At 36.3% G+C, this 21,652-nt stretch overlaps 1 protein-coding gene across 2 annotated transcripts in view; it reads right to left on the reverse strand.

Annotated features, from left to right (window-relative positions):
* The window catches only part of LOC143859947 (uncharacterized), a 30,764-nt gene extending 28,440 nt beyond the window's left edge, over positions 1-2,324 (reverse strand). Inside the window, exons 1-5 of one of the 2 annotated variants that reach the window (XR_013239521.1) lie at positions 2,169-2,324; positions 1,932-1,987; positions 1,802-1,835; positions 409-507; positions 141-289 (exon numbers count right to left, since the gene is read on the reverse strand). Coding sequence is in view for 1 of the 2 variants with exons in the window: in XM_077370419.1 (XP_077226534.1) it covers positions 141-289; positions 409-507; positions 1,802-1,835; positions 1,932-1,987; positions 2,169-2,244 (414 nt within the window). In the remaining variant the exon portion in view is untranslated. The remainder of the gene's footprint in view (positions 1-140; positions 290-408; positions 508-1,801; positions 1,836-1,931; positions 1,988-2,168) is intronic. The other variant, XM_077370419.1, reaches the window with a different exon arrangement.
* Positions 2,325-21,652: the final 19,328 nt, after the last annotated feature.

A 21,652-nucleotide genomic window follows, 5' to 3' on the forward strand; every position in this document is an offset into this window, starting at 1 on the left:
GGAGTCATATAGTATACTGTGTATATGTCAACGTAGAGCACATTAAAGTTAAAATGATCCAACAATACTAGTGTGAAAATATATGAAATAACCTTCCATGAGCTAATTTGAAAAAGTTGAAACGAAAAATGATCACTTACAGGGCGTTCATAGGCTGCATTGTGGACCATATAATCAATTCCTGCACCAGGAAAAGAAGACACTGCTTGCTGCACAACTTTGCTTAGAGAATCTTCACCAGAAGCCAAATCCATAGGCAAAACTTTTACTTCCCCGGGTGCATGCTTACCTGTGATCAAACAGCAAAATATCAGAGAAAAAATTAGAAAAAAAATTACTTTCGTGTAAACATTAGCTCAAGGTTTCTTAAGTTTCAGCGAATAAAAATTTCTCACAGTAGTTGTATACCAACAAGTTCTTTCTTGACTCGCTCCAATTCAGCTTCATTACGAGCAGAAATGATCAGCTTTGCTCCTAAATTCGCAAATTGTTTTGCAAGAACCTCACCTGGGTATAAAAAGAAATATCACATTGGAAATCTATGTCAGGTTAACAGGTAGATGGGATTGCAACAACGTCTATAATAAATTGAAACTCTGCCTATAATCACACCTCATATGCAGGCAAAAGTATGTTTCAAACCATTTTCCAGCACTATCACAGTTAGAATTAGTCGATCCAACATTAAGGATACGGTTAAAATTAGTCGATCCAGCATTAAGGATGCAACCCATAAAAAAAAAAACATTAAGAATACTCTTACAGCCAACCAAAGATAAACATACGGAATTTTACTGCTATCAAATCCTCAAATGACAAGGCCCGTTACCAACCAATCAGAAGTTGGAGAGCACTTCATTGAGACCAAAATCCAATCCAACATGTCAATCAAAATAGACGCATGCATACATATATGAGTGTTATGTAAATATGTATATGTGGGAGTGTGTACATGAAGAGACGCTGCCATAATTGAGAACAAAAAGAAATACAAGAAGCAGGATAATAATGCAGAGTCCTCCACCAAATAAGTCTACTTTCTACTGATTTTTAACTTCTAAATTTAATAGATCGAAGCTCACGGATCCTGTCACAGATGATAAAACATGTGAACACAGAAAATCAAAGTAGATAACACTACGAAAATTTTAAATAACAAGAAGCCATACTTTGACTTCGAACAAAATCCAGCCTAACCCAATGCATGTACATGTACTTTTCTTTTCAAGGTTTACTGCGTCCCCACCCCCCCCCCCCCCCCCCCCCCCTCCTCTGTCTCTCTCTACCCTCCTAATTTGCCAAACATTTGCCGTTGAATCCCACTTTTCTAAGCACATTTCTGATTTTAAAGACCTTATGTTCGATCAAGCAATCTATCAAAATAGAATAAAATACTTAACTTGCAATTCGATGCATTTGTGGGGATGGTTTCAAATTTCGGTTTTGGAATGCGTTTCGGTCCTCACCGAAACCGAAACCGAAATTTCGGCCAAAATCCAACAAAACAATTTAAAATAATATTTTATTTAATACACAATTTTTGGGTATGTGTAATTTCGATTTCGGTTTTGACTGAAATCGACCCGAAATTTCGGATTTAGGTCGAAATTTAAAACCATGTGTTGTGGGTGGCTAAAAATTGAATAGATTTTATTTTAAAGTCATTTGCATAACATTAAAATTAAATTATAATAAACTAAACAGTCGGGAAATTCACACATTCAATGACCATTGTAAGCATAATTTTTAGTCTAACAGCAATAATTTCATTAATTTATAGTAAAAATTTCAATTTGCTTACCAATTCCACGGCTGGCGCCAGTAATCCAAACAACCTAAGTATGGCCCAAATTTCTAAAGCTAATCAGAATAACAATAAAACAAATAAAAAACCACAAAGAGAAAAAAGGAAAAAAAATCAAACAGCTCACCTTATCTTCGATTTCTTCCCTCTTCGCATGTCCTCTCGAAAGCAACGTAAAATCTCCTGAAATTCCCCAAAAATCTATCAGAAAAGTTCTAATTTCCTTTTATATACACAGAAGGGATTCTTTTTTATGAAAGAAACTTTCAAATCAGTACTTTAGAAAAGCTAGAAAATGAAGACAAAATTAAGAGGGAAAATGAAAATAAAGAGGAAATAGGGCGAAATTAGGGTAAAATATTACCATCTGCTGTTGCGAATTTCACGAACAGCGCGAGGGTTGCAGCGAGAAAGAAGAAAATCAAGACGATCACCAGCATTTTCAGATGGAAAAAACAAAAACGTAGATAAGACAACTATTTTTGAGATTGGGTAATATGATTGAATTGAGACAATAAAAAACGGGAGGCAGTACGCATGCGCCTCCCAACCCGACCCAACCCGATTTCCAATTCGGGTTGGGTTGGGTCGGGTTGACCCGCCCATCATGCACATTTTTTTTTGTGGGCCCCACTTTTTTTTTTTTTTTTTTGGCTCACATTCCTATACAGGCATCCACCGTATAAAAACTCTTTGTAATTATCAAAGTTATTGAAGATAAATCGAGGAAAAGACAAATGAATTGGTGCAATTATCAAAGTATAGTGTACTAAAATCATCACATAGAAAAAGAGCATTTGCCTTGCTCCTTCCCCTTATCCAGACCACCCATATGGGTTAAAAGAGCAGTTGTAAATCCACTACAAAGGGAGGCTGTCCAAGGTAGGTGTGTGTGTGTGTTTGGGCGCGGGGTGGGGGGGGTGGCGGGGGTGGGGGGTGGGGTGGGGTGTGGGGTGGGGTGTGGGCGGGGCGGGGGTTGAATATATCATTTCCCCTAATAAGAGGCTCATGAGGGTTTCAAAGGGAGGGGTTTTTTTCTTCTTCATCCACCCATTTCCCCATAGCAGCCCCCATTTTTAACATTAGCATCATTCTCTCCTGGATACCAAACCCACTTCAAAACCCACTTTGATTTCCATCAATCTCTCTCACTCTTCCTAGATCTAAAGAGGGTTTTGATTTTCTCTCCCATTTGCAGACAAGAGGAGGGGAATAAACCAGAAAAAAAAACGAGAAAGAGAGAGAGAGAGAGAGAGAGAGAGAGAGAGAGAGAGAACTCTGCAAGGAGGGGAGAGGCGGAGAGCATCGGCAGCGTAGATGGAGGAGTAACAAGTTAAAACAGAGAGAGAGAGAGAGAGAGAGAGCTTACGTTTCTGTTTTTGGTTCTTAGGGTTAGGGTTTTTTAACCTCTTATACATATATGTTTTATTTTGAGGTAATTAAAAAATAGTAAAATAGTAACATATGGGAAAGATAGAAACTAGAAAATAGTTACGGGAAAGATGGAAGAAAATCCGGAAATTTCAAATTCGAGTATTCACTCGTTTGCCGTTTTAACTTTTAAAATTTTATACATATGGGAATACTTGTCGGGTTTCGGGTCGGGTCGGGTTGCCCAACACCCCAACCCGACCCAGCCCGATTTCCAATTCGGGTTGGTTTTTCCCAACCCAACCCGACCCGATTTTAAAAAAAGCTTAACCCGACCCAACCCAAATTTGGGTTCGGGTTGAACCCGACCCGAGTTGCACCCCTAAATTTAATTTTACATGGACGTGCCTTAGTAGGAGTCTTTCCTTATTTGACGATTTCCATGACAATAATTACCAAGTTTCGTCATGGGAATTGGTTTATATCTTGGGTCATTGACTTTAGAAGAAAGTTACCACCCATCAGAAGGACTTTCCCTTGGAGGCTCTTTCCTTCTTGTAGAAGTTGGTATTCCGGAGATGTGGAGAATCCTTTTGGATTTCTATCATTAGGAGACAAATCTGGTCACCAATCATGGAGGTGACACATGTCGCCTTTCTAAGGGAAGTGCCTATTTTACCCCTGATAAGGGGTTTTTGCAAAAGAAGATTCCCACCTCGCCTTATTTGCAAAAGCAGTTTTCTAATTTGACAATTGAAAATAGGGAATTGCTAGGGTCCATCGCAAATGGCATTTCGTGGCTGGTCTATTGCATGTCAGACCGGCCAACTCGTGAATGGAGACAGGTTGGCTGGTCTGACATACGATAGACCGGCCGCAAAGTGCCTTTTGTGATGGACCCTAGCAATTCCCTTTAAAATATAATCACCGCATTAGAGTTAACTAGTAAAAATGCACGTGTGATGCACGTGCTATCCATTTAAAATCGTACAGACCACATCATAGGTTGATCTAAACCATCCATGTGATGGAACACAACATCAATAAGTTGTGCCCGTAAAATCATTTCCATAGTCTGATCCTAGCCCTCTAATCTATAGAGGTTTCCATGATTGTTGTTCCTCTTAAGGTGCCTAGAATTCGTCAATATTTTTACAGGTGTCCTGCATTCGTAATATCAACATTTCTGTAATTTAACCCGCACATAGTGAATAAGGAAAAGTTGTTTTTCGTCATCGTTAGGGGTGCAACTTGGGTGTCAACCCGACCCAATTCGGGTTGGATTGGGTTGGGCTGACCCAATTTGATATGGTACCAATTGTTGACTACCTCAACTCAAGCCGGGTTGTTTTGGATTTTGAGAACCAATAGCGAGTCACCAATAATAAGTTTTTAAGTCTACTATATTTTGATGATCACTCTCGTCACTTTATTCAACTACGATACGGCCCGCACCATAGGATTATCCAAACCGTTAATTTGTTGGGCCCCAATGTAAATAGGCGTTGTCATGAAAATTATGTCCATAGGATTATCCTAACTCTTCGATACATATAGATTTATTTATGGCCTCGTCCATTGACATATCGAATGGTTAGGATCATCGAATAGAGATGATTTTTTAGGCACAGTTTTTTTTTTACATTGAGGCCAAACAAATGAGTGGTTTGGATCTTCAAACAAGGTACGTTATAGTGTGATTTACAAAAAAAAACATATGTTCACCTACTCCTGGATGCCATATAATATCTCTTGTCTGTACGATATGATGGATGTGCTCCACTCTTTATGGTGCTCGCAGTAGTTGTGCATATTTTTTTAACAGCACTTGGCCCACCTTGTTTGAAGATCCAAATCATTCACTTGTTGTGCCCCAATGTAAAGGCAGTGCCTATAAAACAATCCCCATAGGATGATTCTAAGCCTCTAACATGTAGATAAACTACACTATATAGAAACACCTACCGATCAGAAGGTTAGGATCATCCTATGAAGAATAATATTTTCATGGTACAGCCTATTTTTGTTGAACCCGTCGGGTACGGGTTGAACCCGACCTGCGTGGGAACATCCAAGTAACAACAACGGTTTGAAATTATATATAGTGCTAATATCCTCACTACCATATTTTATAATGGCACTACTCACCGTATTTTGATGATCGCACTCTTCACTCTATTAAAATGTACGGTATGGCACATACGCTGAGTAATGCTGACGTGTAAATCCCAGATAAAAAGAAAAGAAATTTCTTTTGGATGGGCCACTTCCTACATAGGTTGTGCCCCAAAAATAATTTTCATAGGTTGATCCGAACCCTCTGATATATAGAGGGTTATAGGTTGCTCTAAACCGTCCATGTGATGGAACACAACATTAATCGGTTGTGCCCGTAAAATCATTTCCATAGGTTGATCCTAGCCCTCCAATTGATAGGGGTTTCCATAATTGTCGTTCCTCTTAAGGTGCTCGGAATCCATCAATATTTTGCAAGTGTCCTGCATGCGTAATATAAAGTAGTTCTTTCGTCATTGTCATATTTGTTTACCTCTTCTTGGTAGTTTTTTGCCGTAATTGTCATAGACAAGTACCTGTGTCGGTACTTTTCGTATGTAGATTACGATTTTACCCTCAAATAATTTCTCACACAAGCGGAAATAACGGCAAATGACACAAATGCCCTTACATGTGGAATACAATTGGAATTATGGCAGTGAGACACAGGCGGAAATAACGGCAAAGGTGGAACAACTTAACCCATCATTTTGCCTTTATATATAGTAAGTAAGTATAAGTATAGTTAGAAGATTAGAATAGATTAGATTAAATTAGAATATAGTAGTTAGATTAAATTAGATTAGATTAGAATATATTAGATTAGATAGTTATATTAGATTTCACAAATCCAGAATATGACAAGATTGAATTGGCAAAAATAACTCAAACATGGTGAGTGTATTGGTAAACTAACAAACCAGAAGACCGCTTTTGCAAAAAAGGCGAAGTGGGAGACTTCTTCTGCATAAACCCCAAAAATAAATCTAGGAAAGATTCTAGTAAAAATATTCCAAAAAAAAAGATTTAAAAAATAAAATAAAAATCAATGGAAATAAAACAAAGATGGTAGACTTGCAAGTTATTAAGACTTGCAAGGATTGAAACAAATAGCAATCTATTGGGCTTTTTTGCCTTATTTGGGTTTCGTGCCTTATTTGGACTTGCCACGAATGAAACACGTTTAGGAGCCTTATTTGTCTTTCCAGGGAAATAGAACAAATATAAGGCAATGATATAATGAATTTAGATTTTGCAAATATGGTGTGTAGCTAAGTTTCCATTTCTATTGACATGGATATATAGTAAGTAAGTATAAGTATAGTTAGATTAGATTAGATTAGAATATAGTAGTTAGATTAAATTAGATTAGATTAGAATAGATTAGATTAGATAGTTAGATTAGATTTCGCAAATCCAGAATATAACAAGATTGAATTGGCAAAAATAACTCAAACATGGTGAGTGTATTGGTAAACTAACAAACCAGAAGACCGCTTTTGCAAAAAAGGCGAAGTGGGAGACTTCTTCTGCATAAACCCCAAAAATAAATCCAGGAAAGATTCTAGTAAAAATATTCCAAAAAAAAAGATTTAAAAAAAATAAAAAAAATCAATGGAAATAAAACAAAGATGGTAGACTTGCAAGTTATTTAGACTTGCAAGGATTGAAACAAATAGCAATCTATTGGGCTTTTTTGCCTTATTTGGGTTTCGTGCCTTATTTGGACTTGCCACGAATGAAACACATTTAGGAGCCTTATTTGTCTTCCAGGGAAATAAAACAAATATAAGGCAATGATATAATGAATTTAGATTTTACAAATATGCTGTGCAGCTAAGTTTCCATTTCTATTGACATCGATATATAGTAAGTATAAGTATAGTTAGATTAGATTAGATTAGATTAGAATATAGTAGTTAGATTAAATTAGATTAGATTAGATAGTTAGATTAGATAGTTAGATTAGATTTCGCAAATCCAGAATATGACAAGATTGAATTGGCAAAAATAACTCAAACATGGTGAGTGTATTGGTAAACTAACAAACCAGAAGAGCGCTTTTGTAGAAAAGGCGAAGTGGTAGACTTCTTCTGCATAAATCCCAAAAATAAATCCAGGAAAGATTCTAGTAAAAATATTCCAAAAAAAAAGATTTAAAAAAAAATCAATGGGAATAAAACAAAGATGGTAGACTTGCAAGGATTGAAACAAATATCAATCTATTGGGCTTTTTTGCCTTATTTGGGTTTCGTGCCTTATTTGGACTTGCCACGAATGAAACACATTTAGGAGCCTTATTTGTCTTTCTAGGGAAATAGAACAAATATAAGGCAATGATATAATGAATTTAGATTTTGCAAATATGCTGTGCAGCTAAGTTTCCATTTCTATTGACATGGATATATAGTAAGTAAGTATAAGTATAGTTAGATTAGATTAGATTAGATTAGATTAGAATATAGTAGTTAGATTAAATTAGATTAGATTAGAATAGATTAGATTAGAATAGATTAGATTAGATAGTTAGATTAGATTTCGCAAATCCAGAATATGACAAGATTGAATTGACAAAAATAACTGAAACATGGTGAGGGTATTGGTAAACTAACAAACTAGAAGACCGCTTTTGCAGAAAAGGCGAAGTGAGAGACTTCTTCTGCATAAACCCCAAAAATAAATCTAGGAAAGATTCTAGTAAAAATATTCCAAAAAATAGATTTTTACAAAAAAAATAAATCAATGGAGATAAAACAAAGATGGTAGACTTGCAAGGATTGAAACAAATAGCAATTCTATTGGGCTTTTTTGCCTTATTTGGGTTTCGTGCCTTATTCCACGAATGAAACACGTTTAGTAGCCTTATTTGTCTTTCCACGGAAATAGAACAAATATAAGGCAATGATATAATGAATTTAGATTTTGCAAATATGCTGTGCAGCTAAGTTTCCATTTCTATTGACATGGATATATAGTAAGTAAGTATAAGTATAGTTAGATTAGATTAGATTAGATTAGATTAGAATATAGTAGTTAGATTAAATTAGATTAGATTAGAATAGATTAGATTAGAATAGATTAGATTAGAATAGATTAGATTAGATAGTTAGATTAGATTTCGCAAATCCAGAATATGACAAGATTGAATTGACAAAAATAACTGAAACATGGTGAGGGTATTGGTAAACTAACAAACCAGAAGACCGCTTTTGCAGAAAAGGCGAAGTGGGAGACTTCTTCTGCATAAACCCCAAAAATAAATCTAGGAAAGATTCTAGTAAAAATATTCCAAAAAATAGATTTTTACAAAAAAAATAAATCAATGGAGATAAAACAAAGATGGTAGACTTGCAAGGATTGAAACAAATAGCAATTCTATTGGGCTTTTTTGCCTTATTTGGGTTTCGTGCCTTATTCCACGAATGAAACACGTTTAGTAGCCTTATTTGTCTTTCCACGGAAATAGAACAAATATAAGGCAATGATATAATGAATTTAGATTTTGCAAATATGTTGTGCAGCTAAGTTTCCATTTCTATTGACATGGATATTTAGGAATACATGTGTTATCACCAAAAATAGATTTCCGCAAGCCTATAAAAACGAATACATGTGTTATCACCTCCTCAAACAAATATGAAGTCCTTTGCACCTCTCTTGCTTTTGGGCCTTCTGCTGCTCCCCATTTGCTTCGGTAAAATATATCTTTCTATTTGTTTTTTTATTTTGGAAATTACTTAAGGAGTAGGGAATTTTCATGGATATAGTTTCAAACTTTTTTGGGAAAATGATTTTGTATGTACGTAATGCCGGCAGAGAGATTTCTTCACAGTTGAATGTTGCAAAATGATAACCTTACTGGCATTGATTCTCGAAATCAGGAATCGGAATTGGCATCCTATTCTGATTCCTATTTTGATTATGTTACATTCAAAATTGAAAAAAAAGAAGAGAAAAGGGTTCCTGCGCTCGAGCTTATCTGCTCTTGAGTGCAAAATCAAGAGTGGGGGATCCAAAGCATTCATTTGTGCCCAACAATGTGGCTCCACCCATGTTTCCAGCACTCGAGCATTGATAAGCTATCTGTGCTCGAGTGCATGAACCCTTTTCTCAAAAAAAAATAAAAATAAATCAAGTTTTAATAATTGGTAGAACCGCAGAACTCATGTTGTTGCTTCTTTTTTTAATTTGCTACCTAGAGCCATTTTGGAATTAAAGATAAGGTGGTTTTGTCCAATTATCCAAACTTTCTATTGTCAATATCAGTTGCCAAAGGAAAATACTAATAAAAATTTCATTCCAATCGAGTTGGAATGAGAATACCACCTCATGGGCGGCAAAACGATTGAAGCAATATTCACCCATTTCCCAGCCCTTGTGCCATTACCTCTTTCCCTGGTTTCCCTTTCTCATCATATGATGGCGAAGATGTGCTTATATGTCTCTGTACGTATGCTTGAGAAATGAAGAAAATATCCCTGCATGGTCATCAATCTCTTCATTTTTTTTATGTGGACAGGTGTCGGTGTCAGTTCAGAAGATAAGACATGTACGCAGCTCCAATCTTTACCCCATTGCAATGATGTTAGCTGTGGTCAATTATGTTTCAAGATATATGGGCTTGTTGCGTTCGGTTCCCAGTGCCTTGGGGTGAATTGCAATTGTTATTACCGATGCTGAGGTGGCATCATATATATATGTCCACATCAGCCTCCAAGTCTTCTATTGCACTACCAATTGTATCTGTGATTTTACAATTGTTAGGATTTCTCTGCAATTTAAAATAAAATGCTGATGGGGCACCACTTTGATCTTTATTCATCTTTGTATATTAACAATTTTAAGTAGATATTAGCATGGTTTTAAATTTCGGCCGAATTTCGAATTTTGGTCGAAACCGAAACCGGGGTATAGGTACATTTTTTCGGCTGAAATCTCAAAATTTCGTCCGAAATTCAAAGAAATTCCGCTCAAGTATCTCGATTTTATTAATTAAATAATATTTTTCCAAAATTTTGTATGAAATAAAATACTATTTTAATTGATTTCGGCCGAAATTTTGGTGTGGGTGAGGACTGAAACCCATTCCAAAACTGAAATTTAAAACCATGGATATTAACCACCGATTTCTCGGAAATCTCCACCTGCTATTCTAGGCGCAATGAATGAGAAATGAAAAATCGGAAGAAGGCACCTTGGCTATAACAGATCCCCAGTGCCAGTTTTTAATGTTTATGTAATTCTTGGCTCATTATTTTTGCACACATGCATAGAATGGCCAAGAATGCTAATAGGGTATGAATAGGAAAGTTTAGATAAAAGCAGGGTTTTATGTAAAAGAAGTCTTCTACTTTGCTTTATTTGCAAAAGTAGTCGTTTAGTTTGACAATTTGCAAATAGAGTCATCCACTTGAGTGAATTTTGCAAATTAGGTAGTGCCATCAATTTGTGACCATTACATCCATGGTATATTTTTTTCCTCATAAAATGACAAAAATATCCTTACATGTGAAAAGAAAAACCTAGCATTCTTGGCACATGTGATGCATGCATGTGAAAAATATGAGCTGTAGAATGGTGGCCCCTGGGACCTACGCATCAAAAGACGAGGATTTTTCTTATTCTCGGAGAATGAGGGGCAAAGGGATTGATCGAGAAAGATTTCTTGTTCTTATTATAAGATCGTGACTTGATCAGCATATTTTGGTAAAAAGAATAATCTTCTCCAAGGGACGAGAGACAACTCTCTCTAAGGAACTCGGAAAAATAGCCCCTTAACTTTGTGAGAAGGGGTGCCTCCTCACAAAGGGGTTTCAGTGACCAGGCCTGGGCCCACCCGATGCATGAATTTGAAGAAAGTTCAAAGGGAAAACTACTAGAAACCCCATTGGATTAAAACAAATCTACAAGAATCCTACCAAATTTTCTTAATTACTAATACCACGTTATTGTGCTAAAAAAAGCTTCTAATCTTTTAAATTACCCAATTTACCCTTGATTATATTGCCTTTAGTTATCAGTAATGTAGAAATCCCTAAAATCTCTCAAAGGCTACATTAAATCGTTTAAAAATCTCTCTCTCAAAAGCTACATTAAATCGTTTGAACATCTCTCTCACTCTTAAACCAAGGCAACATCTCTCTCTCTCTCTCTCAAATAAGATTTAGAGATTTTATATGGTGTAAAGCCTGTATAGTACATTTTTTTCAAAAAGTATTGTCCGTGCCACTCTGTATGATGATCCAAACAATCCACTTGATGGGACACAACTCAAATAGGTTGATCCTGTAAGATCTTAAGTGGGCAATCATTGATATAAGATCTACGGTCTATATTAAAGAATGAGATTAAGTGTGAAATTACTGGAGTTACCCATTTCCATTGTGATCAGTGAGGGGTATAAGGGTAATCAGTGCATCTCATCTTTATTGAGACATGGATGATTAGTGTAGCCCTGGAGTCAATTGTATCAGTTGGTTAAAAAGGTTAAGCCAACTAGAGTTTTTTTGTGGGCGTGACTCTAGATCTATAAATAAAAGGGTTGGTCTCTGTTGCCGTCTAACCTGTCATAAGGAGATCTCCCCCAGAAGAGATTAGTAAAAGTAGAGAGGCAGTAGAAGATCATCCCGTTCGGTCCACGACCATGGGAGATCGAGGTAAGCTTCACAATTCTTTCTTTTGTATCCTAGTACTTTGCATGGTAGATCATTTTATTAATTTGTTATAATCATGGAATATAGATTGAACACCAAGAAACTAAGTTTAACAGTGTGGTATCAAAGCCAACCATGCAAATCTAGGATCTGATTAGGATTTCATGTTGGAAGAAAGAGTTGGATGATTAGTTTATAGGGTTATTCAACTTTGATAAATCTCCATTTGTTGGCCGGTATCTTGCTATTTAGCCAACATCGTTGGTGCCGTATTAACTATAGTTAGCCACTAAGTTTTTTTAATCGTTGGAGATCCATGCCACAGCATATATCTTCTTGTGTTGCCATCATTTTGATTCGGTCTGGAGTTAATCCAAATTGCCCTATTAATGTGTGATGGATTGGTTGGAAAATCTGTCTCTGCCTGTGGTTTCCTTTTGGGCAATGAATCAACAGCGTGAGACGGACCAACTGATGCCGGTAGTGGGTTGGATCTAGTGTTTTTCAGTCCATTTGAGTGCAACTGTTGGGCAGCGACTAAGAAGTTATGAGAAAGAACTATAGGACACGGCACCAAACGAGATAAGTTTTCCTGCGGTTTTTTTAGTGATTCCAAATTATGCCAACTGGAAGATTCCGAAGATATAGTAAAGTTTTGCATTTCCATGAGTTAATTTTCAGCTTGGGTTTTGAAACATTTTTTTTTTTTGGTCATGTATTACCTTTTTAATTTTTATGCACGTCTTAACTTGAGAAACTATGGACATATATGGAAGTATTAATTTCACTTTTGTGCATGCATACATCGCATCTACATGCATTTGTCATGACACTTTAAATAACTATACTTGGGAACCTCAGTTTAAAATAGCCCACATCCGAATCTAAGGAAATTAAAGGGGGTATGTTCAATCCAAATTTCTAGGGATTTTCTTCTGTGCACTTGTGCCTAGTACCAGTAGAGGAACAGTAGAGGAACATACTATATGGGCAAGTTTAAATTGTTGAACAGTAGAGTAACCCGGTACATGTCTCTTTGAAAAGAGAATCATTACTGTAAGGAAAGATCACACCGCCTTTGTTTTGATAATATAAACAGCTTGTTAGTTTTGGTGATTTTGTTTTGGTATTAACACAGACTATAGTAAAGCCTTTTTTTTTATTGGATATGTTATAGTAGAGCCTTTATAAACTCAGAATCTTAAAATGACACAGACACTCTGTTTTGATATTGATTCCCATCATGAGGTTGGATAAATTAATACTAAACACTACTTGTTTTGGGCACTCAACTAAAATGTATTGGAGTTTATAAATTAATGGGACCTACTATTTTGATAATGAAACTCGTTATTCCTTTAATTAGGAAGTTTATTAACTGAGCATCTATTTTGATATCGGCACCTTTGTTTTGTTTATGCATACATAGACACTCACATTGATAAAGGTTCCTTCACACTTTGTTTTACATGTATATTGACATGCACATTTATAGTTTTTGATATTGTCGCTCTGCCATGTTTTATATATGTGCAAGGTTCCATTTTGATAATTAAGGTGTTGTTTTGCCTAAATACCCTTGATGTTATGCTTTAATTGATTAAGGAATTATTTTTTTGAAATGGGGATTTTGAGGAATTATTAAAGTAGATTAAAAGCAATTTGGAATTATAAATTTGAAATGCAAGTGTGGCAACCCGAGAAGTAGGGGGGGTGAATTGGTCAATTAGAAATTTTGGCTTAATTAGGTGTGAAGGTTAAAATCAATTTGCCAATTTTAAGCTATTTATATCAAACCCTAGTTCAAGTTATCAAGATAACACAATTAGGGTTTAGATATTTCTTATCATTTATATTTTCTAACCCTTGTTCAAAAAAACATAAACACAAGAAATGTTAGAATTTACCAATCACCACAAAGAGGTAAGAGAAGAGGAAGGAGACCACATACAGAGATTTATAGTGATTCGGTCACTAACGGACCTACTCCACTACCCAAGTACTTGGTCTTTCCTTGGGATTTCTCCACTAATGTTGAAAGCTTTACACACCCCTTCTCCACCTCTGAGGGGACAAACCCTCTAGCTCCGGATTCACCTTTCTTAATGGGTCGAATCAAAGATCATCTTACAATCAAGCTTCTCTTTAAAGCCGAAGCGGAAACCCCTCTCACAACTCCTAGATTCACCTTTCTTATTGAGCCGAATCGGAGACCCTCAATACAAAGAAGAACAAATAAAGAAAAACTCTCTTTAGCCTCTTGATAGGTTTGATACAAAGATAATAGCTTTCAAAACTCTCCAAAAGATAACACAAATGAAAGCCCAGTGGAGATCTTCTTCAAAATGAAATATGCAAGTTCAAAGCTCTTTGAAGAAATTAATGGATTTGAAAGTTAAAGCTCAAATGAGGTTTTCAATAAGCCCAAAAGTTTCTTAATCCATGATAGAATAACATATTTATAGCCCACAATTACTCATGACCGTTTGGAGGTAGTTTGTGCAAGAAAAGACAAAAAATGGGTCAAAAAAGCAGCTAGCCGTTATGCCCCAACGACTAATTTCTCGCGACGTGGCGGTCGACCGGGGTAGGGCGGACTAGAATTAAAAAAAAACAGGATTTTTACTGTCCCGGTCGAGCGGTTCTCGACGGTAGCCCGCCACTGGTTTACTGTTTCAGCAAAAAATAATTTTCAGCCGCTTCTTGTAAAATTCATATCTCCCTCGTTTCTTATTGGATTTTGATATTTTTATACTCTACGGACATGAAAAAAATGAGACCTATCTGTTAAAAATATTTTCAAAAATATTGAAAATGTTTTGGACCCATAAAATCAGGTTTAAGCTGCTATTTTTACAATTCAAGTGCAAATGTCATTCATTTTCGTTTGTAAACTTTGGTTAGCACTCGAGCTTTCGTTCTTGGGCTATGGACTTTTGTTTTAATAACATTTAGGACCTTTGGAAATTATTTTACATGAAATACAAATAGGTTTCAAGATTGGTTTTGAAAGAGGATTGAAAAACACTTTGAAATGCAAAACCACTTGAAATAGATCTCCAATACAATCTATAAAGTTCAACTACTTAGTATCTTGATCATATTGGCTTCAAAGGTCTTCTTTGTGCTCTTGGTTTGTAAGTGAACACTTGCATTGCTTTGGTCCATGTGACTCCATCTCTCTTCCATCATTTTCACTTTGAATGCTTGAGATAGTCACCAATACTTGTTCATCTTCAAGCTCCTCTTGGCATTGTGCAAGGCATGCTTGTGGGATCTTGTGGACCCCGATCCGGGAGAGAGGTAGGGGACCAGCCCCCAGCGGCCTCTTGGATCATCCACACGTGAAGGAGAGCTCTACCAAGGAACTCTCGAAACAAAAACAAAACTCAGAGTCACCATCCATGGTATATGGCCATGGATCCCTAAAAAAATATGCTCTGTATACCATGGATAACCAGAAATGAATGGGTTCGTGCCTGATTACGAATGGAGAAGGTCCGAAGAGTGCCTCAAATTCGTCCGAGTGCAAGCACTTGGTCAGTTATGCCATTTATTATTAAATCCAAAGAATTTTGGGTAAAAAATCATATGAAATAGGAACAATTCTCAGGAATCGTCTACCTAAGCAAAGCTAGGTTATGAGTGACATGCCTAATGGGTGTCTAAGTTCTGGTGGACATACACATGCAGGCTACAGCTAAAGGTATAGTATCAGTACAAGAAAGTAAGAAGACACATCAAAACATAAAGCATAAATCAATCCTATATATATGACAGGACAAGACAAATCCTAACTCTAATGCGACTTGACTCGGACCAAGATGGCCATCCATCCTAGCTGCTCTACGTATCCCGGCCTCGGGAAGAATCGGAGTCAACGTAGTTCGATGCCCTATTCTAAACTATGATGCCTAACCATCTAGAACCACTATCCTAGACTCGATCCACTAGACTCGACTGATTTTTAAAGCTTTTTGCATTATTGCTTAAGTTCAGGTGAATTGTAATTTTTAGGACTCTCTATATGCCCTAACTAATGCAAGTTAGTTAGCCTTAAGCTAATGCAGGTGGGCCCTACATCCTATGTGTATTTAGGCTGTGCAACCTAAGGAAAACCATGGGCTGACTATATGCTTCCTAGTCTAGCCACCGGTTCGACTAAATGTCTAACCGATCAACTCGAGGCCTCCTAACTCTAGGGACACTCACACAACAGGACATACCAAATCAATACAAATCAAGACAGCCTCCTAACTCTAATACACCCCAAACAGCTAGGACAGACTCTTAACTCTAGAGGAAGATCTTTTTAAATGAGGTTTTGAAGAAGTTTTGTATTTTTGGAATGTTTAAAATGTTTATTTTTAAAAGTTTGGCTGGATCTGGGATGTGAATCCCAAGTTGCACTACGTACCCTATGGAAAGTGATCAAGCCAACGTAGTTCATAATAGAATTCCTAACTACTCTCCTAATGACTCAAGATTTATGAGATTTTTGGTTTTTTCAGATGTTTTTGATATGTTTTGACACAAGAGGACATAATCCTATCATCATAAAGGGAGGACAGACTCCTGATATCCTGCAAAGGTTGGACAACATCCTATGCTTTGCGGGGGAAAAGAACAGAAACACAGCTCTGCAAGGGTTGGACAGCATCCTATACCTTGCAAAGAACTGGATAAAATCATATGACTTGACGAGAGGTTGGACAGAACTCTAACCCCTAGGATGATAGGACAGACTCCTGAAAAATTGACTCTCTAACTAAAGACAAACTCAAATGCTAAGACTGACTCCTAGTGCACAAACCTAAGAAGGGAGTGTCAATGAGACTAGGCTAGTCTCCTAAAAGAAGATGAGATAAGAATGGTGCTAGTGAGACTAGACTAGTCTCCTAAACACAGAGATGGGCTACATTGCCCTTGCAAAGACAAGATGGGTACGGTTTTTAACAGACCAAGTCGGTCTTTAACCTAAAGGAGATTTTCTATTTGAGACTTGGGTAGTCTCCTATGAATGACTCGCTAATGAGACAAAGCTTGTCTTCAAAAGGTATGATTTTCTCTGCACGAGACAATAGCTTGTCTCTCTAACCAGTGGCTCTAGATGATTCTTTCATCGCCCTTGCAATGATAGAGGGAAACCTAATGTCTAGGGGATACACATCTAAAAGACTTGGGCAAGTCTTTTAAATAAAAAAGGGGAACACTATACAGACTATGTAAGTCCCCTAAGGATGGGCTTGGGCTAACGCCTTCCTCGCCCTTAAAATGATATTCTAATATCAAATAAAAAAAAAAAAAAACACATCTAAAAGACTAAGTCTCAATAAAGAAATTATCCATATTGCAGTGATTTCCATGTTATATGTATGATGAATAACTATTAAAAATAAACTATAAATACCCATAGCTGAACCAATGAATATTATCTTCTTTCATATCGATAACTAAACTGGCGCAATGAAACTGATGCAAGAAAATGAATAATCACGCTACAGAAATCCAAATTTGCACATATAAAGGAATACTGGAGTCATAAAAAAATAACAAAAACATCAATTTTCTTCTGCACTAACATCTATCACTACTCATCTTTAAACTATGATAAGAAATTATTAATGTATCTCCTAACTAAACTCCCAAAAAAAGATTTATTAGTTACCAGTGGCATACGAGTGTCAATGTGGTGTGCCATGTGGACTCACATGAAAAAGGTGAATGATTATCATTCTTATCTATTTTTATGAGTTGACATCATCTTATTTAAAACAAAAGATTCAAATCAGACAAGTGTTGTTATTATAGCAAGGTATCTGTAAAGAATTTGACAATTTATTCGATCCTTTTAAACCAAAAGAGACTATACTAATACGTAGTACTCACAGACATGTACACATACATAAAAAATCGAGAACTGAAAGTAAACTAAACACATTTCACTTTATACCGGGGTTATGCTAGCATATACATTTCATTTCAGCTTATGTGCCAACTAATTTAGGTTATCTTCTAGCTGGTTTCAGATTATGCACTAACTTATTTCACATTTACCTATTAGCTGGTTCAAGTTATATGCCATTGATTTCTGGTTATATATTCACTAATTTCAGGTTATACTATCTGATTTCAGGTTATATGGCAACTCATTCCAGGTTGTGTGCTAATAGATTCCAGATTATGTGCTAACATATTCCAGATTATGTGCTAATAGATTCCAGGTTATATGGCAATTCTCATAGACAAAGTGGAAAGATCTTGATATGGCAAAGCAACTGTCCTAATTAATAAATAAAATCACTTACCGAATCATAACAAAACCCGGCAAAGGATGAAAAATGATGAAATAAACTGAAGGATCAAAACACATGATCAGCTGAGAACTATATTTTATCATTCGATTTCCAAACAGAACCACTATCAATCTAATATCCACAACCCTATTGATAGTAGCCTTATCTAACCATCAAAGAAAAGGATAGATTTAACCATTCACAAAATAAATCAAATGATGCAAAATTCCCAAGTTCTAAACAGGGGGGGGGACAAAGGCGGTAGAAAACAGGGGTTGAAGTAAAAGGCTGCAGAAAAATAGGGATTATGTGTAGCAAAACTGGAGCTGAATTGTGCACTGAAAATGAGCTAAACTAGTTTCAAAACAGGGCAGAAATGTGCCCGCCAAATAGGAAATGATTTTGAGACCAAAATATAATACACAACAAGAATGATAGACCAGGTTTAGCACCAACTAGTTGTAGACACCCCATTTTGACCGAACCCTAATTAGGTGCGTTTAATCAAAACCCAATCAATTAGGTAAACTAAAGTCCCAAATCTTACCCTAGGGTAGTTTAAGATCCTAGGAAGGTCTCTTTAAAATTTCGTTTAAATCCGTCGCAGTTTGCCTAGCGAACGAGTTTAGTTCGTGAGCGTAGTGTAAGATAGTGTCGCAGAAGGGGTGTGCATTATCCTGACCAGGAGGTGACCTGTTGGGAATAAAACAAGGGTAATTTGTTGCAGGAAGGTGTCTTGGGGCAGCTAATAGAGCTCGAATTTATTCTCCTAATTTTCATTTAGCTTTTTTTCCATGGACCACCTCTTTTAACCAAGGCCAGGTTAAAATATATTTAGAGGAGGGTTGTCCAAGACAACTTATGGGGGTGAAAATTTATGGGGAAAAACATCTATAAATAGAGGTGTCCCCCTTCATTTCTTCTCATTTTTTCATTTTCGTAAGAAAATTTAGAGAGGGAAAGAGCGAGAGTTCTAGGAAGAGAAAAACCCAAATCTTGAAAGCCTAGCTTAACTTCATCTTCTCCGGTGTACTTCCGACAAGATTTCGGCCATTCCTTTACCACTGGCATACTCTTTTAGCTTTGTTTCACTTTGATATTCTATTTATTCTTCTTATTTTTCATTCTTCTTGAAAAACTCAAACCCTAATTCCTGATCCAAACCTCATTTTCGTGTTTCAAACCCTAGCAGATTTTTTTTTTCTTTTTCTAAGCTTGAAATTTCTAGATCTAAGCTATGAAAGGTCAAATTCGTGCTATGAAATTCTCAGCCATTCTTTCTACCTTATTTCTTCCCTTGAAAACCTAGATCCTTACATTCATTAACCTCAAATCTGTTGATTTCACTTTGAAACCTTAGATCCATGTAAAGAGGGATAGATCCACAAGAAAGATCAAAGAGCTAGAGAAAGAAGGGAGCTGGAAGAAAAAGAAAGGAGTAAAATTAGGATTTTCAAGTGAAAGAGACAAGAAAGATCACTGTTTTTCTTTAACGAGCGTTGTCAAATTTCTACAAGTTTCTACTTAAAAAAACTGTTTCAAGAAGGAGAACAGTAGATCAAGCTTTGAGTTTCTTAAAAAAAGAAAAAAAGAAGGTTGAATCATTGAATTCACAATCACTTCAATTGGAGCACTCGGATTTGGCGAATTTCTCGTGGTTCTACGTTCTTCGATTCTCTTTGTGAGGCTTATGCGATCCTTTTGCAATTTTCAGCTCGGGAAGCATAAAATTGCAGGTAAGTAGAACAGAGAATTTATGTAGTACTGAAATTCGTTTTGATTATTTTTTAATATGTGGTTGTGCTCTGCTGTGAATTGTATGAAATCATGTTAGTGTTTAGATCTGTAAAATCCTCCATCACTACTTCATTTAGAATTTACAAAAGAGGAATTTCTGAAGAGAGCATATGCTCCCTGTTTTTAAGCCCATGTTCAGCCTCATTTTAAGTACATTTCTCACCCCTGTTTTAGCACAAATTCTGTCCCCAGTTCAGTCCATGTTGCTGCCCCTGTTTTGGCATAAAATTCATTCCATGTTTCAATCCCAGTTTTGGCGCAAATCTGTCCACAGTTTAGCCCCAGTTTGAGGCGCAAATCTGTCCCTGTTTTGGATTAGAATCTGTCCCTGTATAGCACAAATTCTGTCCACCAAATCTGCCCCCTGTTTGGCACAATTCTGTCCACCAAATCTGTCCCTGTTTTGGATTAGAATCTGTCCCTGTATAGCACAAATTCTGTCCACCAAATCTGCCCCCTGTTTGGCACAAGTTCTGTCCACCAATTCAGCCCTTGTTATGCACAGTCCGAATCCAAAATTCAGCCCTTGTTTTTATGCACATTTCAGCCCAAGTTTTCTGTGTCATAATGTCAGCTCATTAATTTATATTTCAGCCCAAGTTATGTGTGTGTGTATACATATATATGTATGAGTATGTGAGTGTATAGTTGGTTCATATGATAAAGAGGAGAAGGTATTATAAATATCTATATTTCAATTGGGATAAATGATTATATGAATGTGATTGTATCATATAAAGTGTCTTCTGTCAAGCTTTATTGATATTCATAGCCATGTTATGTGTTAATTGGTTCTTGCTCACCAAATTTATGGGAATAGCTTTGAGCAGGGGATTTTCATGTATATACACCATCAATTTCATTTAATGGCATTGAATCCTTTTGTTCCTCCCATCATATTAGACAGTTGGTTGAATTCTCAGAAAGGTGGTCATTTTGACCGAGAGCAAGACAAGAAATGCAAGCTTTTGTTCATATCATTGCTCTATTCTATGTCCTAACCTATAGCATTAGTCAGTTTCAGCAATAGTATGAAACGGGTCTGCCATTGTTATTTCAATCAATTGCTCATCATATCCTTTCGTGAAACTACAATAGTTTAGGTGGTTTACCTTGGTATAATTCGTGAGGCATGGCGATGCCCATAGCAGCCCCACCTTGTTTTCCTTCAAATTTTGCTTATGAGTTGGTGATGTTTCTATTTATTCTAGATGAATTTTGTGAGAATCCTTTTTAGGAATGGTAAGGACCCTTGATTATTAAGGTTATCATCATTTCTTATAATGACACAAGCTTAGCTTATCTAATCGTTTGTCCCTAACAATTTTTAACCAAACTTCGTTTGAACATTGGGTTAAAATGCATGCCTCAACATGTGGCTATGATATTAGCATCATCCCTGTTTCCATGTTTGCTTGAGTGTCATTTTGTTCATACAATGAAAGTGAATGTTTCTTTTATTTTACACTTTGTATGCTTAGAAAATACCCTTAAATGCTTGCTGTCCAGCCATTTGTTTTCTATTTTCGGATTTCTAAAGCTTAAAATTACCCAAAACAAACATAACAATTTTGTAGATCTCGTCAATCCGGTCAGTTCGACATATGGCGGCCCAAATTTGGCCAAAAGACGAGAGAGTTATGCCCGTTTAAAGTTTTCAGCCCATAACGTTGTCG

The sequence above is a fragment of the Tasmannia lanceolata genome, unplaced genomic scaffold (assembly GCF_043159265.1).
Source record: "Tasmannia lanceolata isolate RefF3 unplaced genomic scaffold, GAP_Taslan_0.1 ptg000037l, whole genome shotgun sequence".
Lineage (NCBI taxonomy): Eukaryota > Viridiplantae > Streptophyta > Magnoliopsida > Canellales > Winteraceae > Tasmannia > Tasmannia lanceolata.